Source organism: Astatotilapia calliptera, chromosome 11 (genome assembly GCF_964374335.1).
Source record: "Astatotilapia calliptera chromosome 11, fAstCal68.1, whole genome shotgun sequence".
NCBI classification, from domain to species: domain Eukaryota; kingdom Metazoa; phylum Chordata; class Actinopteri; order Cichliformes; family Cichlidae; genus Astatotilapia; species Astatotilapia calliptera.
In genome coordinates this window covers 10,460,124-10,485,555 of record NC_137432.1, presented here as the reverse complement: position 1 = coordinate 10,485,555, position 25,432 = coordinate 10,460,124, and the positions used below count along the sequence as shown (strand labels likewise).

Below are 25,432 nucleotides of genomic sequence, written 5' to 3'. Positions count from 1 at the left end.
TCTGAATTAGCTGGAATAGATGAGAAGTGAATTTTTGCCTAATCTTCCCGGTGTTTGTTTACCTCTGTGGTTAGCGTGTTTTACAAGAAGTTGGCAAAAGATGTACACATTTTGTACAAGCGGGATCTGGAGATGGGATCGGCTGACGGCGGGGGGAGGAAAACTCCACCCAGCAGATAGGATCTTGGGCAGGCAGAGCGGAGGGGGAGTTTGCGCTGAAAGAGCTCGGGCTGGTCGGACGGGACGCTCGATATAAGTCCTGCAGAAAACTTCAGAGGGGGCAAAGTCCAGCCCGGGCGAGAGGGAGATAGGGTGGAACTTGCGAGCGCACTGGGAACTAAATCACATGTGATTTTTTACAGAAATGCTCCAAAGATGGCGGTGGTAGTAGCGACTGGAGTTCCGATTGGCTCTGGAGTGCAAAAAAGTGGATTTGTGGAGGTTTTGGTGCGAGAGCAGTGGCACAAAGTTTTGGTCAACTTAAACGAGGAAGCGCTCACGTTAAGCTGTGAGAGCAACGTTAACGAGAGTGTCGATGACAATGTCAACTCTAACGGCGTTACCAACGGATCTTACCATGACAACAGTAATACCAACTCCAACAATGGCCCCCAAACTGTGCGCACCGCGTTCACGGACCTCCCGGAGCGGGTACCCGAAGCGATCGCCAACAAAAAGCGGTGCGTCAAGGTGACCAAGCAGGAAGTCGGGGGACTCGGGATTAGCATCAAAGGGGGGAAGGAGAATAAGATGCCCATCCTCATCAGTAAAATATTCAAGGGGCTCGCTGCGGACCAGACCCAGTCTCTGTATGTGGGGGACGCGATCCTGTCCGTGAACGGTATGAACCTGCGGGACGCGACCCACGACGAGGCTGTGCAGGCGTTGAAACGAGCCGGGAAAGAGGTGACTCTGGAAGGTAAGGCATACTGGAGAGGAGGCATGTGAGAGGATAAAAGAATTAGAGGAACACCTGAAAGAGAGGTAGAGGTCGGGGAACCTTTTATTGATTGACTAGATTACGGGTTGTTTTTTGGAAGCCCCTGTGAGTGTTTGTGCAAGTACAGATTTTATTTAGTGAATGAGTGAAAAGCGTACCCCGACGGTAAGAGCTAAGTGTAACATATTCCACATCAGTTTGTGTGTCAGTTTCTCAAATGTTGCGTAATATTTTTGGGATGCCCATAGACTCACTCAAAGACGTGAGGAGAGCAGTGCTCCTTCACTGAATGACACCGGTAATGTCGGAAGAACCTCTGGCTCCACATGGTTGCCTTTTTAGACTCAGGTTTCTCGATCATGTCCATTAGACACATTTTTTATTTTCTACTTTCCAGTTAATTACAGTCACTTGTCACTCACTTGTTACATTAATAGAATGTGCAGGAAAAAAGAAAAGAACCGGGAAAAACACTGCTTCCACTTTGACCTCTGCTGTAGGATGTAATTTATTTTACATTAAAGAAGAGAGGTGCTGGTTGTCATACCTGGGAAAGTAAATATTATTCCAGCAGCCGATATTAATTCACCCTGTTTATATCAAATTAGATTGCAGTCACCTTAGTCTTGAACAACACTGGCATTTGGTGCTGTTTTATTACATAATTTGGAAACAGGTTACAGACTGATTGCCTTTTGCAGAAAAGAATAATTGAGATTAAGGAAATAGGTATTATGCAACTAGATGTGCCATGGGACAATCATGCAACATCAAACTCATATCTTTTCCCTTCCTCTGGCCCTTTTTGCTTCCTCAAATGTGCAGCCTGTTCATTTTTTTTACAGTTGCTTTCAGCTAAAATATCAAGATGTAGATCAAGATTAGGCTGTGGGTAGCCACACTGAGAAAGGTGAAGACCATTTTACTACACACAGACACACGTGCACACACACACACGCACACGCATTCCTTCATACAGGAAACTGTTGCACATAAGTGCCTACTTCTCAGTTCTTTCATTCCTGTCCCTAAGAGGACTCTTGGACCCAAGACAATGAGAACAAAGTGTCTCTCTCTCTCTCTCTCTCCCATACACATGTGCACACGACTCTCTCTCATCTCAGATACACAAACACGGTGATCACACTCCTCATGGGGACATGCTGGTCCCAGCTGAAAACTGTATCACGATCTGAAAGAAGGGCAGAGGAGATCGGAGCAGAGGAAGGTGAAGAGAGAGAAAAATGAGGGGGTATAAGAGCATTTAATGGGAGACTGAGTGGATGAGAGACTGAAACAGAAGGACAGTTAACAAGAGGTTTAAAGAGGCTGAAATAAAGATTACTGTGAGGGTTAGTATTTTCACAGTAACTGCTATTTAAGAGAGATAATTTGCACGTGAGAAATTGGGTAACACATGAAGGTGTTGCACAACAAAATGGCATCAATTAGTCAAATGTAAAGTAAAATCGAATGAATAGTGATATGTCAAACCTAAATATCAGCACCATTTTATTTTATTCTTGAGTGGGAGCCACCTTGAAAAGATTTGAGAGAGGCAGACTGTATCATATGAGGAAAGAGATCAAGACAAAACATCTGATGTGTCTTTTAGGAGATCGTACCTGTCCCGTGGGAATAGAGTGTGCTGGTGCAATTTGTCTGCAAATGTGCAAAGGATTTGTACGTGGATGTTTGTAATCTGTGTATCCTTTACTAAAGCACAGACAAGGCATCTTGGAAACTCATTACGAAGGACAGATATGTCTGAAAATAGGCAGCAGCTACTTCCCTCCGCTTCACACAGCTGTGAGAGGGCAGCAGTTTGACCCACTGAGAACAAGCCCTGATGTCAGAGAGCCTCCTGCTTTAGTTAAAGAGTCCTCAGAGACTCTCGGTAGGCTCTGTTCTTTGCTCAGTATGCAGTCAGACAAACCAAATGGGAATCTCTATAAGGAGATCAGTAAAGGCTCTGCACCACAAAACTCCTAGCAACCGCAACCGGTAATGTTATGGTGGTCTGTTGAAGGACCGATCAACAAATGGCACCTTTAGAGACAATCGTCGAAGTTTGTGCCACAGAATTTTATTTTTGGAGTGTCTGCCTTGTGCTGTGCAGCTGGATGTTTGCACTCAAGATTGTTTGCAGACGAGGTCCACTTAGAACACTAATCTGTCACCGTTATCGGTAATTTGACAAGGCCAAGGCCTATTATTTCTTGTTTGTGATCATGATTACAACCAGTAGTCTCTCTTTGACAGCGCTCATTGAACTGACCAGTACTCAGAACAGTGGTAACATCCAAGAAACTGAGTGAAGATCTAAGAAGGAGAATTGTAGATTTACACAAATTTGGAAGGTTTCTTGGAGACATTTAAAAACTTCAAGCAGTTGTATGTAAATACAAGTTTCAGATCTGTCACCACTTTGCCAAGGTCTGGAAGAAGACCCAAACTGTCAGCCTCAGATGAGAGGAGAAAACCCAGGAACCACCAAACCTGCCATGAACTGTAAGCTGCTGAAACAGCAGTTGCACTGTCCACAAGTGAAACAAATTTTACACTAATTTTACACTTTAAACTTGGAGTGTCTGCCTTTGCTGTGCAGTGCAGCTGGATGTTTGCACTCAAGATTGTTTGCAAACGAGATCAGCTTAGAACGCAGTTTAATTGGTCACCTTTAAATAACCGCTTGCGGCAGGTCACCATGATAAAGGCCAGAGTTTTGGTTTGTAGCGCGCTGTGTTCACAGAAGACATTTTGACATGTCACAGCAAGAAAAGCAAAGCATAAGAAAAATAATCCTATATGTAATTATAGCTGCATGAGAAATACCAGGGCCCTGAAACAGGCGGCTACATGGAATTTACCATTCATTATTTTTATTGTTTACACCTTTACTTGTGCCAGTGCAACACATCAAAATGTCTTCTGCAAAAGAGCTAATGGACAGGTGTGCAGAGGTGAGAAAGAAGGCAGGGTTCATGTTCACAAGCTTCTTTTTTGTTCACTTTAACAACACTGAGTGGAATACCATGAATGCCTTTGAGGGAACACTGTTTACCCGTTTGAATGATTCATGTTGTACAGATAAAGACCGCAAACAGACACAGAGTCCTTCCACAGATTTGAACCAGTGGGGTGCTGGATGGCAAGTGTTTGTTTTTTCGGTCTTGCGTTATTTATTTGTCTACCGCTGTAAATGTGCTTTCTAAATAAACCTCCCTTCACTTGACTCTTCTCCAACACACTTTTGCTTTTAGATGTGATCGGATGTCACATTTTATCAGACAGTTTGCTTGAAGTGCACTGAGCCCTTACATGACACTTAGGGATTCTCCCGTGCCCTCCGTCAGCAAACATAGGTCTTAATCTGCCTCCTCTCGCATCATCAGGGCTCTATAGAAAACCTCTGAAATACCCTGCGTGGCAACATCACGGATGTGAACCCTTTTACCTCTCAACGTTAACTACAATAAGAATTTTATGGTCCCTGTACTGTGTTCTTTGTTTTCTTTCTTATGTTTTCTTTTTGTTAAATGTTTTTATGCAGTGATGATTGACACTTCAGTCCAATCATGTGGGTGTTAAAGTTGATTCATGCCTCAGCTTAAGATGCTTAAGATGAAAAGAGATGAGAAGAATTCTTTTGGAGAAAAACACGTCAATTCACTCGTCTCTGTAAATATAACGGAATAGTTTAACCCTATAATAGATGGTAGGTGGCAAAACAGATTATTTATTTTAAGACATATATGTATTAATTTAAGTATTCATGTGATGAGTCATCAAGTGAAATTAAGGATAAATATATTACTCCTGATGTCAGATTACAGCTAAGATGTAAATTGGAGTAATTATGTAACTAGGTTGCTGGTGCAATGCCTGGTTCCTCTGATCTATATATCAAAGTGTCCTATGGCAGGATACTTAACCCCAAATTGCTCCACAATGCATCCACTGGTGTTATTGTGTGCATGTGTGTGTGATAAAGAGCTGTGTGAACACCTGTGGGAAGGGCTTAGTGTGGCTTGTAGTGTAAAAGTGTCTTAAGGGATCAGCAAGACTATAAAAGTGCCATTATAAATAACAATCTAAATTGACTTTTCACTGACCTCAGAGCAATAGGATGTTCTATTAACTTGACTCTTTTAGAAGCTGCCAACACTTTGAGATGTTTAAAAATGACTTAATAACAGTTAAACAATTCTCAGAAGCTTCCATCCACTCATCATGGGCATGAATGTATATTTACATATACTTAAATCTTTTAATTAGTGGTGCTGAAGGTCGTCTAACTTGACAAGGCTTATTAATTTCTTGTTTGTGATCATGGTTGACTACAACCAGTAGTCTCTTTTTGACAGCGCTCATTGGACTGACCAATACTCAGAACAGTGCAAAAGACCAAGAAACAGAGTGAAGATCTAAGGAGAATTGTAGAGGTCTGGAAGAAGACCCAAACTGTCAGCCTCAGGTGAGAGGAGAAAACCCAGGAACCAACCAGCCTGCCATGAACTGTGAGCTGCTGGGACACCAGTTGCACTGTCCACAAGCGAAACAAATTTTACACTATCACTATCACAGTTCATATCATCATGGAAAAATCAAAATCAATATTTTTATGATCAGAGGAAACTAATATTGAGCTGTTTGGCCTCAATGACAAGAGCTATGCTTGTACATTTAGCTTGTACAGTAATCTAAGAATACTGTACAAGCTGTCGTGCATGGTGTTGGTAGCATCATGCACTGTTTTTGCTGCTGTTACTGCACATTTGATATAGTGAAATAATAAATAATTTAAGGTGAAATTCTTAAGCTTCACCTTAAATTAGCAGCTAGATGGTTGAAACATGGACACAACTGGGTAGGACAAAGATTCCAAACACACATCAAAACTGGTTTTTGGAAAGGATAAAGCAGGCCAACATTAAGCTTCTGGAATGGCCTTCGCATAGCATCGACCCCAACCCTATTGAACATTTCAGAACTGGCTTTAAAGCTTGGTCCATGCAAGGAAACCAGTCGATTTACATGTCATAAATTCAACGTTGTGCACCCAATTCATGTTTTTAAAGTCATTAAAGATGCATGTTATATAATCATTCCAACCTGAAAAAATAGTTCAAAGAAGTCATTAAAAGCCAAAAATTACATGTTTGTGATGAGTGTATGTAAACTTCTGACCACAACTGTAATTACTAGAGGTATAAAGAGTCTTAGAATAATTGTTCTGTTCGCTCCTTAATTTTTATCCTCTGGTTTGTCTATGTGGTATTTCTTTTTTTTAGGTTTTGTCTTTTTTTAATGGGAGATCTTGATGTAATAAATATAAACTCCTTTATCCTGATGCATTTCCTGTTCACCCTTTAACAGCTTTAACCTGATATTAATCAACACCTGACTACATGGCTAATAGAGCAGTCATTTTGACTTGAACTAGCAGGTAACATTAAACTGTGTATTTCATCATAAAGCTTGCCTAACATATCAGTAGTGTCCCTGCAGCTACAGTGATCCCTCAATTCATCTTTGTAGCATCATCCAGTGTCTGGCTTCAGTTTATCCACCAGGCTGAGCATTTCAAGTAGCTTATAAGGAACATTTACATCTTCTCTAACAAGTCTTATTACCCACTGCAGTGCAGTGGGCAGAACCTCAGTCTAAGAAACACGAGTGCATGTAGAGAGACAGGTCAGTTTCTACTAAATTGGGACAGTTTGGGGAAAATCTTCCCTTTAGATCAGTCGTTTATTACAACTGGTCATCAACATCGAGATTAATGTTTTTTTTAAATTCACTCTTGCCTGTCACCTTGTTTGGAGAAGCATAAATTCTAGTCTGGCAAGCACAATATTTATATTCTGCACTTGAGCAAATAATGCTTAGTATTTATTCAGAGTGCTTTGTTTGTAGCCAAAAATGCAGTTCCTGATTAAAACGGATCAGTGAATTTTCGTCAGATCAAAACAAGTCCTATGCAAATAGGTGCAGATCTTAATTTAGAAAGTGGCTGCCCCGGTGTTTGATTCACACATTTCACTTCTGTTTTCCCCCTGAATGTGCTGACTTATTTTGCAACCAGTGGCACACTGGTTGCAAAATAAGTCAGCTTGCATAGAAGTCCGCAGTGCATGTGCACAAACCCAGGATTCATGAATATTTTGTTAGTTGAAGCTGTTTGTACTCTGTGAACAAACTATCTCTTTGTGAGTAAAACAAACAGTAAAGCAGGGTATGGTTGAGGCTATGGCTACTTTATGATTAATACGCCACTACCACAGAGGTACGCAGTGTCCTCTGGTACTCCCCTTGATCTGTTCCTTCCTTTTGTTCATCTTTTAAATACAGTCTGTGGAGAAAACTTCATTTTTTTTGGCTGATTGTTTGAAAAGGAGAACCTCAAAAGAGATTTTATACACACGGTACTTGTGTTAAATGAATGCAGCACAAGTAAAAAGTGTTTGTTTTCTTAAGTTGAGGACCAACTGTTCACCCTACAAAAACATTATTATCTAAATAAATGCAGATAATGGGTTACATAAGGGCACCATAAAGACACACAACTCCTATTTAACAAGTTTAATTGGTAGTATTTTTTTGTATTTTAATTAATAGTATATTTACTGACGGAACCATTGCACGCAGCTGAGTGCATGCAAACAAATATTGGCAACCTTCCCATTGGAAGCAGAGCATGTTAAGAATAAAAAGTCAGAAAACAATAGAACACCTGCCACACTTCACTTCAGCCACGGGAAATGAGTCGGTGTCCTGTAAGCTCTCCTGTTGAGCCTTTAACAAGCCAAAGCTGTCATCACCTGACATCTGGAAGTGTGTGTGCGTGCATGTGTGCGTGCTGCTGTCAGCAGTGTGATGCAGCGTGCGTGTCTGAATGAGCATCTGCCTGTTTGTGTGCATTCGTGCGTGCCATCAATTTAAATCATCAGCGTTGTTGTCTAGACGAGTGAGAGTCGATATATGGCTGAGTGTGTGTGGAAAGAGAAGAGCGCGAGTCAGCGTGTCTACCAGCTGACTGTTTATGTCATTAGAGAAAATATCATCTCCTTCAATACAGCTTGTGGAGGCTGACTCAGAGCGGATGACTGTGACGATAATAACAGCAACTGTGGCGTTGTACTCGTGGTTGTGGCGGTGGAGATAATAGATTGAATCATTCATTCCTCTCCTGTGCGAGTGTTTTATAGAGACAAAACAAAAGCAGCGACCCGGCGCTGACACTCATCTGTTTTTCCGGCTGGTTTTGTTTGGAAAAAAACACAAAAACTTTTTTTCTCCAGGTGTAATCATTGTGTTTATGTGCATTATGTTTATTTTAGCCTAGTTTCCTTGTGATTGTGAGGACAAAATAGTTTTTTTTAATTATTATTATAGTGGAGAAGAAGCACATCAATTTAGTCCTTACATTAGGATTTTTAAAGGAGTGAACAAAAATGACACATGTTAGAGTCTCTTAGTCATGCAGCATCGCAGACTTCTGTTGAACGTATGAGGCAGTAGGCTTTTGTCAAACCCACCATCTGCTCAGTCTGTGGTTTTGGTTTTTAGTAGGTCTACTTGTTTGTGTTGCCATTTGTGGAAACGGGGGAAAATGTAGAATACAGCTCTAATTTAGAGATTCCTGTTAATGAAATATTTGTCATATGTGTCGCTTTAGTGAGTAATGGAAAGTTAATTTACCGGCAAACAATATTTGTCGATTTTTAGATAAAGGCTCTCTTTAGAGTTGTTGTACTGTTTATGTGAGTATTAGAACAGTTTAAGGGGAAATCCTGCACTTTGACCACTGCTATGCGGTGGCAGTGGGCGTCTCAAACATTTGGCTCCTGAGCCTCATGCAGCTCTCTAGTGGATCCAAAAAAATTGTATGAACAGTAATACGATACTAATTAACGGTTGTTTATTGTATTATTTAAATTTTCTATCAAATATTGCTTCAAGCTATTCTTAATTGGTAGTAGTGAAACTACCTGAAATAGAGAGAGTGCATATATCGTACAATGGAAGAAAAGAGGAAGACAACAGAGAAGATTCATGAATGCAGTGAAGGACAGCAAAAGGGTTGAAGTGACAGAGCAGGATGTGTATCCTATACATATGTCTAGCCTGTGTGACTATTTTTGAGTCCCCCTACCTATGGATTCCAAATCCCCCCAAAACTAAATGCTGCAGAGAAAAGCCTTCAATTTAACAGCCTGTGAACAAACTTGTTTTAACTTTGCTTTCACTCCCAACACTGTCGGTGTATTGGTGTGCTCTTGCTGGAGTTTGTTCAAAATTTAATTGAATTTTTAAGCTACTGGGATCTTATTGGGATTGTATTTTATTCATTGTCAATCTAAACTCAGCACTTTAAATTTGACTAAATTACACCAAAACAGATGGGACTCATACTTACCTGCGTTGCTTCGTATCTACAGTGCTTTAAAGGGAGACATGTTAACATGTTTTATAGATTTATTTGGTTAAAGTGTCTCAAAAATTGTTTTTCTGATAGTAAAGGCTGTCAACTCCTGCCTTAGATGAACAAGTATCTGTAAATTAGTAAAAAGATGCGCAGTTACCTTTGCCCTGTGATGAAAGTTTTTTATCCTGTCTCTGATAGACACCCCCCCCCCCCCCTGCAAATCCAGTTTAAATGCATTTATTTATTTATTTTTATCATTGTCTTAGTGTCTTCAAAATCATTTTCTACCACTGTAAAAACAGGATCTGAGGAAATACATGTTGGAGGAATCGTGTGTTGCTGTTTTAAGACATAGTCTGCATATAAGTCATTTGCACTGTTTCCACTTCAGAGCTGGAAAGTGAGGCCTTAATCACACCGAGTCGTCGTCTTCTTCTTCCAAACGTCATGGCACAAAATGTGTCATCTGGAAGAACATCTTTCAGCCTCAGCTGATTCACTGTCTCTGTGTGTGGAGGTGATTCCTGAGCCAAGACCAAACTGAAAGCCCAGTCCTTGGTCATGCTGAATGGCTGGTTAACATTACCGCACAAGTTGTCAGGGTTTCACAAGTTATTTTGTGCTTTATTGTTTGCGCTGTTGAAGGGAGGTAGTTGTGGATTAATTATCTTTTATAGGCTTTTTGTCAATGTAGTCCTTTCAGTACTCTCTACAGAACTCCCAGTAATACGTTTAATCCTCTTAAATAGCCAAAGTCTTTTGTCTAAACACAGCAGTAATGTCGTATTTGAAAAGTGAAAGCATGCATGAGATTACGGCAGGTGACCTGGCACTATTTTGAAGCTGTTATTTCTATTAGTTTTTACGCTTCAAGCATGGAAGTTAAACTGTGACCATATTTCTCTTGTTTTCTACAGCTTCCATCATCTCAATGTTATAGACATCAGCCTAGAATTGCTAACCAGTTTTCCTTTATACAATAATAAGCTGAATACTCACTGCACTCCTTACTTGATAGCTGCATGCATGAATCTGAGCTAAAAGAGTTTGGAAAGATCAAACTTTATGATGCAAAACTTGTAACCCCACAAAGTGACTGTATCCTCCTGCTCACACTTTCATCCTCTGAAGCTTTGGGTTTTTTTTAAAGTTGCTAGCTGTCATAATTCAGGGGAAGTGCTTTATAGGTAAATTCAAATTTTTGATAATGATATCTGCTAAATGTAAAGGTAAAGTAAAGTAAAAAGTAAAGTAAGTAAAAAAAGTAAGTAAAGAAAGTAAAAAGTAAGTAAAGTAAAAAGTAAAAGTAAAGTAAAGTGTGCGTGTTAGTCCCCATAGGGAAATAGTTCCTCTGCATTTAACCCATTCACCCAGTGAAGCAGTGGGCAGCCACCAGTGCAGCGCCCGGGGAGCAGTGTGTAGGGACGGTACCTTGCTCAGGGGTACCTCAGGGTAGCCGTTCAGTGGAGTCGAACCCCCGACCTTCCGATCATGGGGCCACCACTCTACCTACTGAGCTATCCCTGCCTGTGAGTGCGAATGGTGTAGGTTTTTTATCTTTAACATTCAGGTTAATGTTTAATGTAATTTCAATGCAAGTTTCTTGTGTCCTGAACACACACTGTGGTGTCCACATCCTCTGCATTTGCATCTGCACATTTGCATTTTTTTTGGGCAAATAAGTCTTTGAGCGCTCCTTTTGTGCTCCTTTCTCTTTCTTATTTCTTTCATACTCTCTACTGTGCATCACTCAGACTACACTATGCCAAATTCCCTCACTCCTGCAGTAAATATCATATTTACATCCATCCATTCGCTTTCGCTTATCCTTTTCAGGGTCGCGGGGGGCGCTGGAGCCTATCCCAGCTGTCATAGGGCGAGAGGCGGGGTACACCCTGGACAGGTCGCCAGTCTGTCGCAGGGCTAACACACAGAGACAAACAACCATTCGCACTCACATTCACTGCCGCATTCACACCTATGGGCAATTTAGATTAATCAATTAACCTATCCCCACAGGTTAACTCATATTTATAGCACGATAACTAAATCATTAAGTTCAGTATTACATATAGAAGTACTCTTTAATCTGTTAGTACTACATCTCTTGTGTTGTAACATCATCGGCGGTATTTTAAAATGTGACATTTTAGCAAATGCCTTTCAGGTGTCTTTTATATAAATATGCTCTTCAGAAAGTTGATTAGAAAAGTGTTGAACTTGGTGTCAGTTCATGGTCAGTGAGTAAGCATACCTATGCACATTTCACGTTTCTTTAACCTGCTGTTAGTTGCTACACATTGTTCGGTTAAGGTAGTATTGGAATCTTTGAAATATTGGCCAACATCTTACAAAAAGGTGCCTCGAGGGTGGATTTGTAAGGGCCTTTTGTGTTGCTGTAGTATCCAGGTACAAGAGGAAAAGGCCCAATTCTACAGTCAGAGGAGCGTCTCTTTTTTTTTCTACCTCTTTAGTCTGGTTTGGCCTCTTTCCAGCTTTTACCAGTCTACTTTCACTTCCGCAGCTTTAATGAGTGTTTTTTTTCTCTCCTTTGATGCACTTTCTCACAAAACAGAAAGTACATTTGAAGCATATAGTAGTAAATGCAATGACTTCAAACCCCATTAAATACCGTTAAAGACCATTAAATAAAAAAAGAGACAATGAGACAGCTACAGTAATTACACTTAATGTTATAGACCAGAGTGTGTGTTTGTCAAGAGGGACGGACTGAAGAGTGTGTGTTTGTCGTTGTGTATTCATTGTGAAGGTCTAACAGTCAAGAACAAATTGAGTGCATCAGCTGTAAAAATGTGTAAGTAATGGATCGTGTACAGTTTCTATTAAGCGAAGAGCGTTTGAATCATCAAAAGAAGTCAATGACTTCACTGGTGAGTCGAACAGCTGTTTTGATGCATTGAGGCATCTGCATCAATGACTGCTGTAACTGCAAAATACCTCGGAGAATGGAAATCACACCACTACTACTACTACTAATAATAATAATAAAAAAAGATTTATCTGCACATGGGTGAGCAAGGATGAGCTGGAAAGTGGAAAATAAAATCAAATAGATAGGGAAGTGTAGCCTCTCGTTTGAATCTCTTTAGTTTGACTTATGTAACAGCAAACCGGCTCATAGACTCCTCTCATGGCTCCAGTAGTATGAGCCCTATCCTTTTCAAGCTCTTCTCCAGCTATTGAGGTTATTGCGCAGAGCTGGCGCTGTAATGGGATAGAAACACGACCCAAGGGAATGCACACAGATGTACACACTTACAGTGTAATGACTGCACGGACTGTACCCCTTTTTATTTTCCCCTCCACTGGAAACACTTAGAGCTCTATTTCTAGGAATGGGGATTCTTTGTAGATGTTAACTGCAAGCAAATCATCAACTAAACATTATGTTTTTATAGTAGATGGGTGGCATGTCTTTTTTTTTCTGCTCAGAGAGTGGACTGTAAATTTGTAACCAGGGTATCAGCTGTTTGGGTAGATAATAATAAAGGTTTTGTGTATGGTGTGAAATTAACGGGTAAGTTGTTAGGATTGTGCCACATGTTTGTGTCTGAAAATCAGCAGATGGATTCATCTTGCTTCGTGCTGTCTTTACAGTCACGTTCTCTACCAGCGTCGGAAACTGACACAGAGCAAAAGACGCCTAGCTGATCAACCGCAGGTCTTGTGGTTTCTGTGTGGTGTACATGCTTTCACAGTTATTTTTTAAGGATGTATGATTTAGGCACAGTGCTGTGGGTAGGCCCATTAGAAAGGTGTGATTATATATGTGTTTTGTTTTTGTTTTTTTAGCCTGAGCCCAAATACCAAGTCTAAACTTTCAAACTGACATTTAAAGGAATGCAGAGAGAGCAAAACGCATCCTCACAGTGCAGGAATGGCTGAACTAAGATGCTCAGAAAAATTTCAGCAAAACGCCACAAGTCACGAATTTGATGTTCTGCTGCAGATTTGTGATGTTTGCAACACAAAGTATGAGGCAGACGGTCTCTGTGCTGCTGTCTAATCACAAAAGTCAGTGTCAGTCTTTCAGACTTTTGCTTCTTCCCTTTTTTATTAATATCCTTCGAGTTAACACACTTAACATAAAGCAGAAGTGGTTGTCCTTATTTGACTGCGCTGGATTTGATCTATTCAGTCCTTTGATTTCAACAAAAGTATCAACCTTTTTTTTTTTTTTTTTTTTCAAGCTGTTTTAATCTGATCTGACTGTGTGGGTTATTCTACTGTGCAATTAGATCACATCGTATCTGTACGTCCATTGAGGACACTCTTACATCATCCCTGTCTTCTCCTCTGTGTTATGAGCCTCTGTGTTATGAGTCTATCATCCCTAATTTACAGGTTGGAGGTTAGGCTTGTTATACCATCCCGTAGTGCTCAATAGTGCTTCTACCAAGAATAGTTCACATGCTGGATTACAAATGCCACCAGCCATATGCCAATTATATGCAGCTGTACTGCGAGATATGCCAATTAGACATCCAGGCCATAATAAGGATTTAGCGTATTCAGGACATAGAAAGCAATCTGTGCACCCACTTTATCTCCGACTCCCTATTTCTGTCTTTCACTGTAACATGGTTCCAGCCTTCTTTTCTCCTCCTCTCAAAGAGGAGGACATGTGGAATTTAAAATGAGCATCAGTATGACTCGTACAAGTAAAGCTGTGTGTTTTCCTGGATTCGGCGTTTCTCAGATAGCCCAGCGGCGTCGGCCGTGGATCTTGAAGTGACTCAGTGGTGCCAGAGCTGCCAGCAGCAACAGAGACGATGAGGCAAATCAATACGTTTCAACAAATTATTGAGAGCTGAAGAGGCACTTGATTTTGTTGACAAAAACCACCGCAGTTAAATGGCATGTTGACATTTACTGTTATCAAGTGGCAGCGCAGAGGGCCACTTAATTATTACAGGAACATGTATCACTGTTTTTCCACTGAGCTTCCTGCTGTCTGTGGAGCAAAACGTGTATTGCTTTATCAGAAAACTCTGTGGACAATAGTCATCTTTAGAGATGACATTATTCAGAGGACACTGAATATTTTAGTGAGAGAGCATCTGAAGTGGGCTTCTATCGTGCACTCCAGAGCACATGTGCAAAGTAACTGATTTGATTCTCTTCCTTCTGATTTTAACGGGTGAACGAGAACGTATTGGACAGATGATTGTAAAACTACACACAGGAAATATATGGTGAGGGCGTGACGCAGCAGGTCTGAGGCTGTAATCGATCTAATTAACCGCCACTGCATGATGCGGACACGAAACAGACTTGTGGTCCTAAGTTTTATTACTATCAGAGGCAAGTTTCTGTAATCTGTACACCCTCCTGGGTCTCTGACAAGCATCATTAACGCACAGATATGTTGCTGAAAATTACTTTTCCGCCCCGTGAAAGTCTGTGCTTAACAAACACTTCAGTGGTATTATAAGTAAAACAGTTTCAATGTTGGCTGTGCATGTGAACATTTGTGGTATCCTCACTTCCTTCCTCTGCGTTATGACAGATACAGACTACCTTCAAAACAACAAGGTTTGTTAATTGCTGCTGAAGCACATATGGATTTTACATTATGAGTATCTGCAAGCCTGTAAGGTCAAACGTGTTGGGATTTTAATTGGCCTTTGTATTAAATGAGGTTACAACCCTGCCAGCAAAAGAACAGCCTCATTGTTATACATGTAGCCTTTTTTCATTTTAATATGTATTTTTGTAAAAGTATATATATTTATACGAATTAAATCATTTATACTGTTTAGAGTGTGCAAAGACAAATAGGCGTCACTATAGCATATAAATATGAACCATTTTATCTACAGAAAATTATGAAGATGGCCAAACGTGACGACAAATAATTTGCAATCTCAACATGTGGCTCAATTTTTATTGTTATCATTGCTTTGTGTGTACTAAAAATGTATTTCTTCTATTCCTCTCCAGTCAAGTATATGCGTGAGGCCACACCATATGTCAAAAAGGGCTCTCCCGTGTCAGAGATCGGCTGGGAGACGCCTCCTCCCGAGTCCCCCCGTCTCAGCAGCCCTCCCGTCACCTCCTCACCTGAAACTCCAAGTCCTACGATTCAGCACTCCTTGTCTCTGAACGGTGACAGGAGGTGCATACCACTGAAGATGTGTTATGTAACCCGAGCCATGACCACACCAGACCCTGAGAACAGGTAGCGAAGACACACACACACACACACACACACACACACACACACACACACACACACACACACACACACACACACACACACACGAGCAGATTCTCTGGGCTTTTTTAAATGCTTGTTTAATGACTTCAGGTTCATACATTAACCACACACATAGTTCCACCTTGGGCTGAGTAATATGATCTTGAATCAAAACTGTTATTAATTTAACATGTTCTGTACATTTTGTTTTGCCAGGCCTGCAGCGCTTTTTCAAATTCTTAATTCTGTATTTAGTGGTGAGTGAAACGAAACTCCATTGTGGATACAATGTATCTTTTTTTTCTTGCGCTCATAGTTCACCAGGTTTGTCTTGAAAAGATGCTCATATTATGTTTGTGGGTCACTGGAACTATTTTTTGTGTGCAGTTTTTTCTGTTTGTTGTCGTCTTTTTTGCAACACAGATATGTTGGGTATAAGTCTGTCATGTGACTGTAGTCAGACATAGCTTTCAGGCTTTGTTACTAGAAAATGTTTGAAAGTTCACCTCAGAACTTTCTCCTCCCAAAGTTACACAGCAAGAGGTCTGGGCTGCTGGGGGATTCCCGTGATGTACTGAGTGTTTCTTCTTTAGTCATCTTTTCCACTCACTATGTATTTATACACCTCTCTGCATTTAATCATTAGTTATTATCAATGTCTTTTGTCCTGTCCACCACAACCGGTCGTGGCAGGTGGCTGCCCCTCCACGAGCCTGGTTCTGCTGGAGGTTTCTTCCTGTTAAAAGGGAGTTTTTCCTTCCCACTGTTGCCGAAGTGCTTGCTCAAAGGGGGTCATATGATTGTTGGGTTTTCTGTTTACTTTGTATTATGGTAGGGATTTCACCTTACAATATAGAGCGCCTTGAGGCAACTGTTGTTGTGATTTGGCTCTGTATAAATAAAATTGAATTTAACAGAAACAAAGAAAAGATCGTTGGTTACTTTAGTTAATTAAAGGTTAACTAGTTTTCTGCTCCTGCATGTCACAGTGAGTGAACAGAAGCAGCCTTCTCCAGCTGTCCTGTGGGGATTACTCAGTAACGGGTTTTTAAAATCCATTTTCAGTTTTCCTTAAAGACAAACCTTTGAAGTATTGCCTAGCTAATTCTCAGTCAGTGGGGGGTGGTCTGTTAGGGGCTGTCATCAAGCTAATTGGTTGGTAATTTGACAATGGCCCACTCAAACAACATGGGGGAAGATAAGAGTGATTTACTCTCCTTTTCTAAACACGTTTGATATCAGAGTTTGTGTGCTTTATGCCCTAGCTGTCTTTCTCTCTGCCTCACTTTCTGTGTTGCTTCCCTACTTGTTTATACTTTGCTCTCTCTCATGTCTGTTTTTCATACTTGTTTGTGTTTTTGTCTGCTTGGTTTCCTCTACCTTTCTTTTCTATCATCATCTCTCTTTGTATTCTGCCATCTGAATCAATTTTCTGTCTCTATTGTCCTCCCATCCTTGTCACTCTCTTGATATTTTACTTTTTGCCCTCTAAACAATTGTCAGTGTTTTCCTATCATTCTGTGCCTCGTCTAGTCCTGCCTCCCTCTCCATATGTATGATTCTGGGAGAAAGTGGAAGCTCACACTTGAAAGCTTGAGATGATGAAGGAAACATCAAAGCCAAGTCGCAACTGTCTTTATGGAAACGCTACAACAACACTTTAACATTATAAATCTACTAAATAATCAGTCAGTAAAAATAAACAAATCTAATAAAAATAGAATGAAAAGTAAAAACGCCATCTGTGGATAGAATATGTGGTTCTCTGTCAGCTGGAAACACGATGTACTTTTTAAACTTTTGCAGTATCAGCTTATCGTGGAAGCTGTGTTTAGATTGTTCGGCTTAGATTTGGTTTCGTTTGACTTTTTCTCAGTTTGAAGTGTTAGTTTTTCATTGCACTTGCAGCTGCAGTTGTTTGAGTTGTTGAGACATTTCGTACCACATTAAGCATAAAGGCAACACGCAAGGCTGCTTGATACTTACCTTCATTATGATTAGCATTGTTTTTATAAGTATCAAAGAAAATAAGTTCATTTCAAAAATATTCTTTTGTCTGCTTCCTGTAAACTACAAAGAAGTTTGTACCTCTAAATTCCTACAGGATGTTGTAAAGTTTACATCCTGTAGGAAAATCAAATACTTAACCTTTCAAGTCTTCTTAGAAGTCTTCTGCTTTTTAACCAGTTGCTTAAGTTCTCTTTACCATTATGTAAACACAGCAGTAATTTCCATCTACTGTTTGCTCTTCCTGTAATATGGGCTGTAACTAGCGAGTGCTAGTTATAGACATGCTTGGTAGAATCATTTGTTTAGGGTTGTGTTACACATTACCATCTGTTAGCATCTCCTCCTCACATGCCTTTGTACCCTAGTTGCACTCGACAGCATGTTTTTGCCTGAAGTGGTGGAACAAATTGGTTGTTTCCACCTTTAGAAGGAACAGTTTTCTTGCATATTTTGCAAAGTACTGTGCGCTAAAGTCTGACATCTTTTAGGCAAACCACTTAATATATTAAGCTAGCTCTTAAATTGTTATTGGAGTCTATAATGCTGTTCTTGCTCTCAAGCATGCTTGGGCTTGTGTTGTTGTGCTAGGAAATGTAAAGGCAAGACATCAACATGTCATTGATTTCGCAATATTACAATTTTATATGACATAAACATTTATACTGATATAAGCAGGGATGGTATGATATGACACAGCCTTAGTGTGTATTTCCCAAGGTACTAAAATAAAGCAGGGTCACTTAAGATTCTTATTTATATCAGTGGCTGTTAATGAGCATAATGTTAGTTGGGACAGTCTGCAAAGTAATACTCAACTTGTTATTCCAGTATTTAAGCTAAAGAAAGAATTACATTCAGAGTCGTGTAATTATTCTGCAGTCGTACTAGCTTGCTACTGCTAATTAGCACGGTTGTTAGCCGGCTTGAAGTTAGCTTAACTTAGCTCCTGTTGGTGTTAGTCTGCAATGCTTACCTGGTATGTACACTGCCCGCAGGGTACTAATTTCACATCTTCTTGTTTAGCGTTTTTGCTTTATTTGGTTATGATTACTAAACCGAAGCAAGCAAAGCAGAAATCTTCTGTTTGTCACTGTCTTAAAGGGTGCGGTTTCTCTTTGCAAGACAAGGATCAGCACAAAACATTCCACATGTACCTGCAGATTGTCCACGCTAGTAGAGCATTGGCTAAGCCCGAAGACTGTGCATTTTGTCACTTGGTCCGGGATTCAACCCTGGAAAGACAGGTGACATTTGTGGAGAAAGTGCTGTCCTGTCACATGGCACGACCCTTCCCTCTCCGAGTCTAGAGTCCCAGTTATTTGCGTCTCCGTACATCTAATTGGCAAATCTCAAATATGAAGGGCTGTAAATTTGATTTAGCTTGGCTACTGCTACTGCATCTGCAAGCCACTTTGGAACCAACATTGACCCCAGCTCCTCCTTCTCATGCTCTGTGCGATCTAATCAGTGTTGTGTCAATGTGGATTCCTTCTCTCTTCTGTGCTAGGAGGAAGGAGTCCTTTTTTGCTTCCCACATATCCTTGTAAAAGGACAGGAAGGAGGTCCAGGGAGGCTCCATACTCACAGACATAAACTGCCACTGGAAATAATTATCTTCTTTTGACTAAAGTAGGCCTGACTGAAGGACTCTAATAGTACAAAAAAGTTGCAGTTAATTAGCATGGACCTGGCCTTGGGGTATGTGCTCAGTGGTATTCTGCTATATCCACATGGGACAATCATCTAGTCTTCTCATATATGAGTGTTTTACACAACAACAACAACAACACAACTTGTGGTTAAAGTTCATTAATTTGAAGTTTATTATTACACAAAAAAAACATGACAGACTTGAACTTTGCTGACTTTATTTGTGAGTAGCTGGGATCAATATCTCATCTAGTGACATAGGCAGCTTAAGCTTTACACAGATAACACTGTTATGTGGTTTGATAAAGCTTGAGGGCAGATTCACAGACACAGATAAAGTCCTTAGCAAAATTTATCTTGACTAACCTGTTTTCTCTCAAGAAAGTCAAGAAAGTTCTTTCCTTTCTTCACTTCCAGCCTTACCTTGCCAGTAGATGTTTGGTAAATGTTTAAACAGAAGGACGCCCAAGTTGAAATGCAGGTTGTCGTTTTTAAGCCGCAAAAGTTTGACGAGGTGTTCATATTTGTCCCGAAAGTTAGATGTTTCACAGAGTTTGGCTGTTCTGATATAATAAACAGAAGTTAAAGATTGCAGAGTGAGATTAAACTCTTTTTTCATTTTAAGGATTCGGGGGTGATAAAATGGCTTTATATTAAGTGATAGATAAGCCTGTTTTATCTTCTTTTACTTTACTCAGTGCAATGTTCATCTATCTGAGGTTTTTCTCTTCATTTCAGCAGATGCTGTTTAAACTGTGTTTAAGCCTAAGATTCAGAAGATTGGCATTTGAGGAAAGATGGGACAGTGATGAGCAGGAGTGATAATTCAGAAGGAGTGAGTTAATAAAGAAGGGGATTACATGACAGGAGAAGGAGAGAAAGTAATGATGTTTACTTTTGGGTGAAGACAGGTTAATTATAATACAGATAATAAGGCAGATAGCTAAAATTCTCAAGTCAGGGTTTCACAACAAGGCTTAAAAAATCACTGAACGACATTTCCGTGTCTACATCCATACAGTCTATCCTTGGATCACATCTGCATGATGGAAGAGACCTTGAATACATATTTGCTAAATCTATTGATAATCCCACGAGGACAACTACCCTTTGATCAAATGAGAGATTTAACTTCTTTCATGCAGGAGCACACTTATGTAACGCCATGCATTCAGAGCAGTAGCCTTTTCAGCTCAGCTCAGTTTTATTTCTATAGAGCCAATTTACATGAAAACATCTTAAGATGCTGAGTTAAAAGTTAAAGACCCTACAAAATTGTAGCGAGAACCCAAAGATCCACTTGTGCTGTTTGTGTGTGGGATGGGTTTCGTTGCTAGTCCTCCCTATGTTCCCCATTCCTGCGTCATGCAATCAAGGGACAGATAACTTAGGTTGTCAAAGTTTTTGCCAAAGCAAATAGCACACCAAAAAACTTTCTCTACAAAAAGCACTTTTAGCCCCGGAATTCAGCCCTTATAGCTCCTCTCCTCCAGGATGCCCTTTATCAACCTGCCTTTTTACAAGCACCGATTCTATTTTTAGTTCAGATTAACACCTGGAGCTTATCTACTGTAGATGGTCTCGCCTACGTTTTGATAGAAGAGCAAATTAATCATATCCACTGGGGATTTTTTCAGGTTCTCCGTCTGTGTGATAAACGAAAGCTGCAAAGAAAGCATTTTTGTCATGTTGAAACCACCCTTAGTGTGGAGTTTTAGTCCACTGTGCCACAGCTAATTTTTTCTCTGTATTTTCAATCGTATTTTAAAGGTTGTTATTAAATGGATATTACCAAAGCGTACACAAGCAGACACTGTTCCTACTTGAGCTTCCTTTACCTTATTTGTGCATTTTCAATCCTTGAAAATCACGTGATAAACATTGTAGACTGTGCATACTTCAAACACGGCCCAAACACAATGTGAAGTACACATTGTACAGTTGCTACCATATCGCTTCTTTTAAATCTTTGAGTCAAGAATATTTAATAGTTTTCTGTGTCCACTGTTACTCTTATTATTTCCTTCCTTTAAAGTGGTCAGGTTATTTATCTATAGCATACTGGTTTACGTCGTGGAGCTGTATACTTGCTTTGCTGCCCTATAAAACAACAGTGCACCACTTTATGCACTGTAGGCAGACACATGTGCCTTTTTAAAATTCATATTCACTGAGCACACAATCAAAGAGCCATTCAGAGAGATTGAAAGGCATGTGTTTGTTTGTTTTTTTTAACCAAGGCCAGAAAGACTCACATTTCATGTAAGCAGATTAGATATGGAAATTTGGAGAGAGACGGCGCTGGTCTCCCACAGAGAATGCAATGCATGTTGAATAAACAAAAATTTCCATGCCATTTATTTCATTGTTCTGACAGAGTTGCTGTGATTAAGCAAATAAGAAAGGGGGCATATGTTAAAGCGCAAACCTGAAAAGGTAATATTTGAGTCCTAAAACTATAAGTCCAGAATAAATTGGAGTTTTGTGGTAAGGCTAACAAATATATTTTCAAGATTCTTCACTCTCAAGGTTTTAGCACTCGCTTCAGGATGATAACAGAGAAGTTCAACCTATTTAACTTTTCTTATCTTCCCCTGTAGACAACTAGAGCTACACTCTCCTGATGTCAGGCACACTGTGGTGCTGCGTTGCCCAGACCAACCATCTGCCCTGTCGTGGTTCTCCGCCATGCACTCTGTCACATCAGCACTGGCACAGGTCTGTCTTCTACGTGAAATATTATACCAGTGTCTCTCAGCACTCGATATTTCAGTAGATATAAGTAAGCCTCTGGAAATGTCTTTGAATGTTAAGTTATGCATATTGAACTATTTACCTTAAAAATGATCCATCTTGCTACAGCGGGTGCTGCAAGAGGTTATCCAAAACACAGCCAGGGCAGGAGTTGCTGGCAGCAAAGAGATACGACACCTGGGATGGCTTGCAGGCAAGGTAGGAGTGCATTACTCACAGTGTGGGGATATAAATTTGTCTACCCTCTGGGGGTGGGACAGCAAATTTCTATATCAGTTCTTAATCAGCTCCTGATACATTATTCCAATGTATTTTATGAGGGTTAATATATCTGGAATCTGAGTTAATGCCCTTATGAGATAAAGCATTTGTTGTTTGTGTGTAAAGTTGTAAAGGGTATTTTTTTAATTGAGTCAGATGGTAGAAATCCTTCAAAATAGTCACGTAAAAGCAGCATAAAAAGCCATCTGTCACAGAGAAGGGGGAAATATGATAGTCAGGTGTAAATGTCAAGAAAATCGCCATGCAGCTGCACACATTTGTACACAGAAAACGACAAAAATAGTTTGCTTGATAAAGCAGTGGCAGTATTTACTTGTTGCATACTACTTGCAGTTGTCAGATTAACTGTTGGAGAAAGATAAAGCAATAGGTCAATCTGCATGTCAGAAAGGTGTAAATTAGTGAGGCGGTGGGCCTGGGAAAGGGGCCCAGATAGTGTATGAATATATGACAAAGTATTAATGTGGTGTGTGTTTGTACTGTGTATACATACATGCAGACATCTGTGCAGAGATATCTGTATCTACCTAATTTAGTCCTCGTGAATTCGACAGTATTTTAATCTTTAAATGCAGCACAATACTGTTACTTAGCAACATATTCTGATTATGTTAAAAATATGACCCTTGACCCTCTAAATCCCACGATACGATTGGATGAGGCAGAACTTCAAAGAGCAGCTTAGGATTCCGTGGCTGTGCTGCAGATAAGCTCTCATAATGAGAATAGTTATGGAGCATTGTAAAATGAAATACCACACTTGGTGTGTGCGTGCTCTGAGTGAGGGGTTTGTAGAGATGAGTGGCTGAGGGGGCACCGCTAAGCATATGTTTAAAAAAACCTACAACTGCACACCAGCCACATTTATTTTGGGTGCACAATAGTGAATCTAGACATTTCCTGTGACAGAACAGAACAGCCTTGTGAACAGCTATTACAGATTGCAACTACACACATGCTCACACACACACCAGTCTTCTCTGTTACTGCCAGTGATCAGCCTCATCAGCACTCTCATTTAAAAACATGAAGACAATCTTAGTATTTGCAAAAACCACAAGAGGGAATAGGTATTTCTAATCGTGCAGAATTGATGTGATCAAATTTATATTGCACAGGTTTACAGGATTAACTGCCTAGTTAATCTATTATATTAGAATTTTACTAATTGATCATTTAATTTTGAATTCATCTATCAGGTTTTTTTTGTCATCAAATAATACTGCTAAATTTATGTCACAATGCCTTGCATACAAAGATATTGACTATATGGGCCAATAGCTGGAGCGTTTGTCGTGCGGATAATCCTCCTGATTAGTGCAGCTCTTTAAAAGACTAATTTTTATATATCTATATGTCAGACCATTAAAGGAAAGCTGTCATAGTCTCGTTGTTTGTGCTGCAGACAGAAAGTGAGAAGCAGTGCTGGAAGCCGGTGCTGGTGGTGGTGACAGAAAAGGACCTGCTGCTATATGACTGCTTACCACGAGGCCAGGAGGCCTGGCAGAGCCCTACACACACTTACCCACTTTTAGCAACGCGGTAGGACCCTCATAAAGATACTGACTTGCAGAAACTTGCACATGCATTAATATTGGGCCTTAACACATTCAATTTGTTTTATGATGACTAACACTATGGTGTTGCTTTTTTCATTTAAAAATGATTTTTCTAAAAATACTTCCAAGCTTAAGAGTGTATATTGAATTTCTTCTCTTTGCTAAAAGGCTTTGTATGTGTTTATTTAGTCTGGTCCACTCAGGCCCTGACCGGGGGTCGCCGCACTCTGGCACAGAGCTGTTCTTTGCCACTCGGACTGGCACACGACTTGGCATTGAGACTCACCTGTTCCGGACTGAGACCACCAAGGACCTGTCCCTGTGGACCAGACACATTGTGAATGGATGTCACGGATCAGCTGAGATGATCAAAGAAGTCTCTACGAGTGAGTCCCGCTACACAGCACACAAACATTAAGATTAAGTGATATAATGCATAAAAAACATAGGAACATGCATATTGATACACCTGCATAGAGACAGGAATGCATGTAGGATCTATGGCTGGAGCAGGTTGAGTTGTGCGGGTCACTGTGCTGGATTCTGTGATGCTTTCTCACGTGTGTTCAGGCATGCTGCAGCAAATCATATCCAGAGAGATTTAAGAGGCTGCACCAGTAAGTACAGCCTGAGGTCTGGCAAGCGTAAATCTGGTACAAAGAGCATAATATATACAGACTCCTACATCCACTAAAACATTAGGATACCTTTGGGTTTGTGATATAATTTGACAGCCATATGGAGGATGTGGACAAAGTACTTGCTTTTTATAGAAATGAACGCTTTTCTACTGTGTGTGTGTGTGTGTGTGTGTGTGTGTGTGTGTGTGTGTGTGTGTGTGTGTGTGTGTGTGTGTGTGTGTGTGTGTGTGTGTGTGTGTGTGTGTGTGTGTGTGTGTGCGTGTGTGCGTGTGTGTGTGTTCCTGTCTAGCTATCTTTGTGAGGACCAACATGTGCATTCTACTATACTTGTGAGAACCACATTCATTTTTAATGGTTAGGGTAAGGGGCTAGGGAAACCATTATGTCGATGAAGGTCCTCACTAAGATAGCTGAACGGGCTTGTGTGTGTGTGTGTGTGTGTGTGTGTGTGTGTGTGTGTGTGTGTGTGTGTGTGTGTGTGTGTGTGTGTTATTTAGCAGTGAGCACTGGTCGTCCCGGGAATTTCAGCAGAATACCACCCCTCCCTCTCCCAAAGCACAGAATGCCCTGGGAACTCCACTTCTCCCTTGGGTGCCCCTTCTCACGTTGCCAAACTAACTTTCTCTTCAGATTCTAGCCAATCACGAAACAGACTTTATTCCGACTCGAGCAGTGACCATCACCGTCATTGTGTCCTCGTTGTCAGTGTAGTTTCTGGAGCATTTATCGCCAAGCTCTTGTTAAAACGTTCCTAAAAATGCGTCTCCACACATGTCACGCTGTGATTAGCGTAGCACGACTTTATTCACGTCTGTGAAACTTAATTTAAAACCTCTAAGCTGCATTGTAAAAGTATGATTTTGTTTGTCATGGCAGTTAGCTGTGAAATGTGAACGCAATCAGCACATTTTCTTTAATCCCATGACTAAACGTTGTCTAGACTGA

At 40.4% G+C, this 25,432-nt stretch overlaps 1 protein-coding gene across 1 annotated transcript in view; it reads left to right on the top strand.

Moving 5' to 3' along the window:
• Positions 1-179: 179 nt before the first annotated feature.
• Positions 180-25,432, top strand: part of sntb1 (syntrophin, basic 1) — a 36,949-nt gene continuing 11,696 nt past the window's right edge. Inside the window, exons 1-6 of the mRNA XM_026184097.2 lie at positions 180-919; positions 15,336-15,573; positions 21,852-21,969; positions 22,114-22,203; positions 23,693-23,829; positions 24,036-24,232. Coding sequence (XP_026039882.1) covers positions 376-919; positions 15,336-15,573; positions 21,852-21,969; positions 22,114-22,203; positions 23,693-23,829; positions 24,036-24,232 — 1,324 coding nt within the window. The 5' untranslated portion in view covers positions 180-375. The remainder of the gene's footprint in view (positions 920-15,335; positions 15,574-21,851; positions 21,970-22,113; positions 22,204-23,692; positions 23,830-24,035; positions 24,233-25,432) is intronic.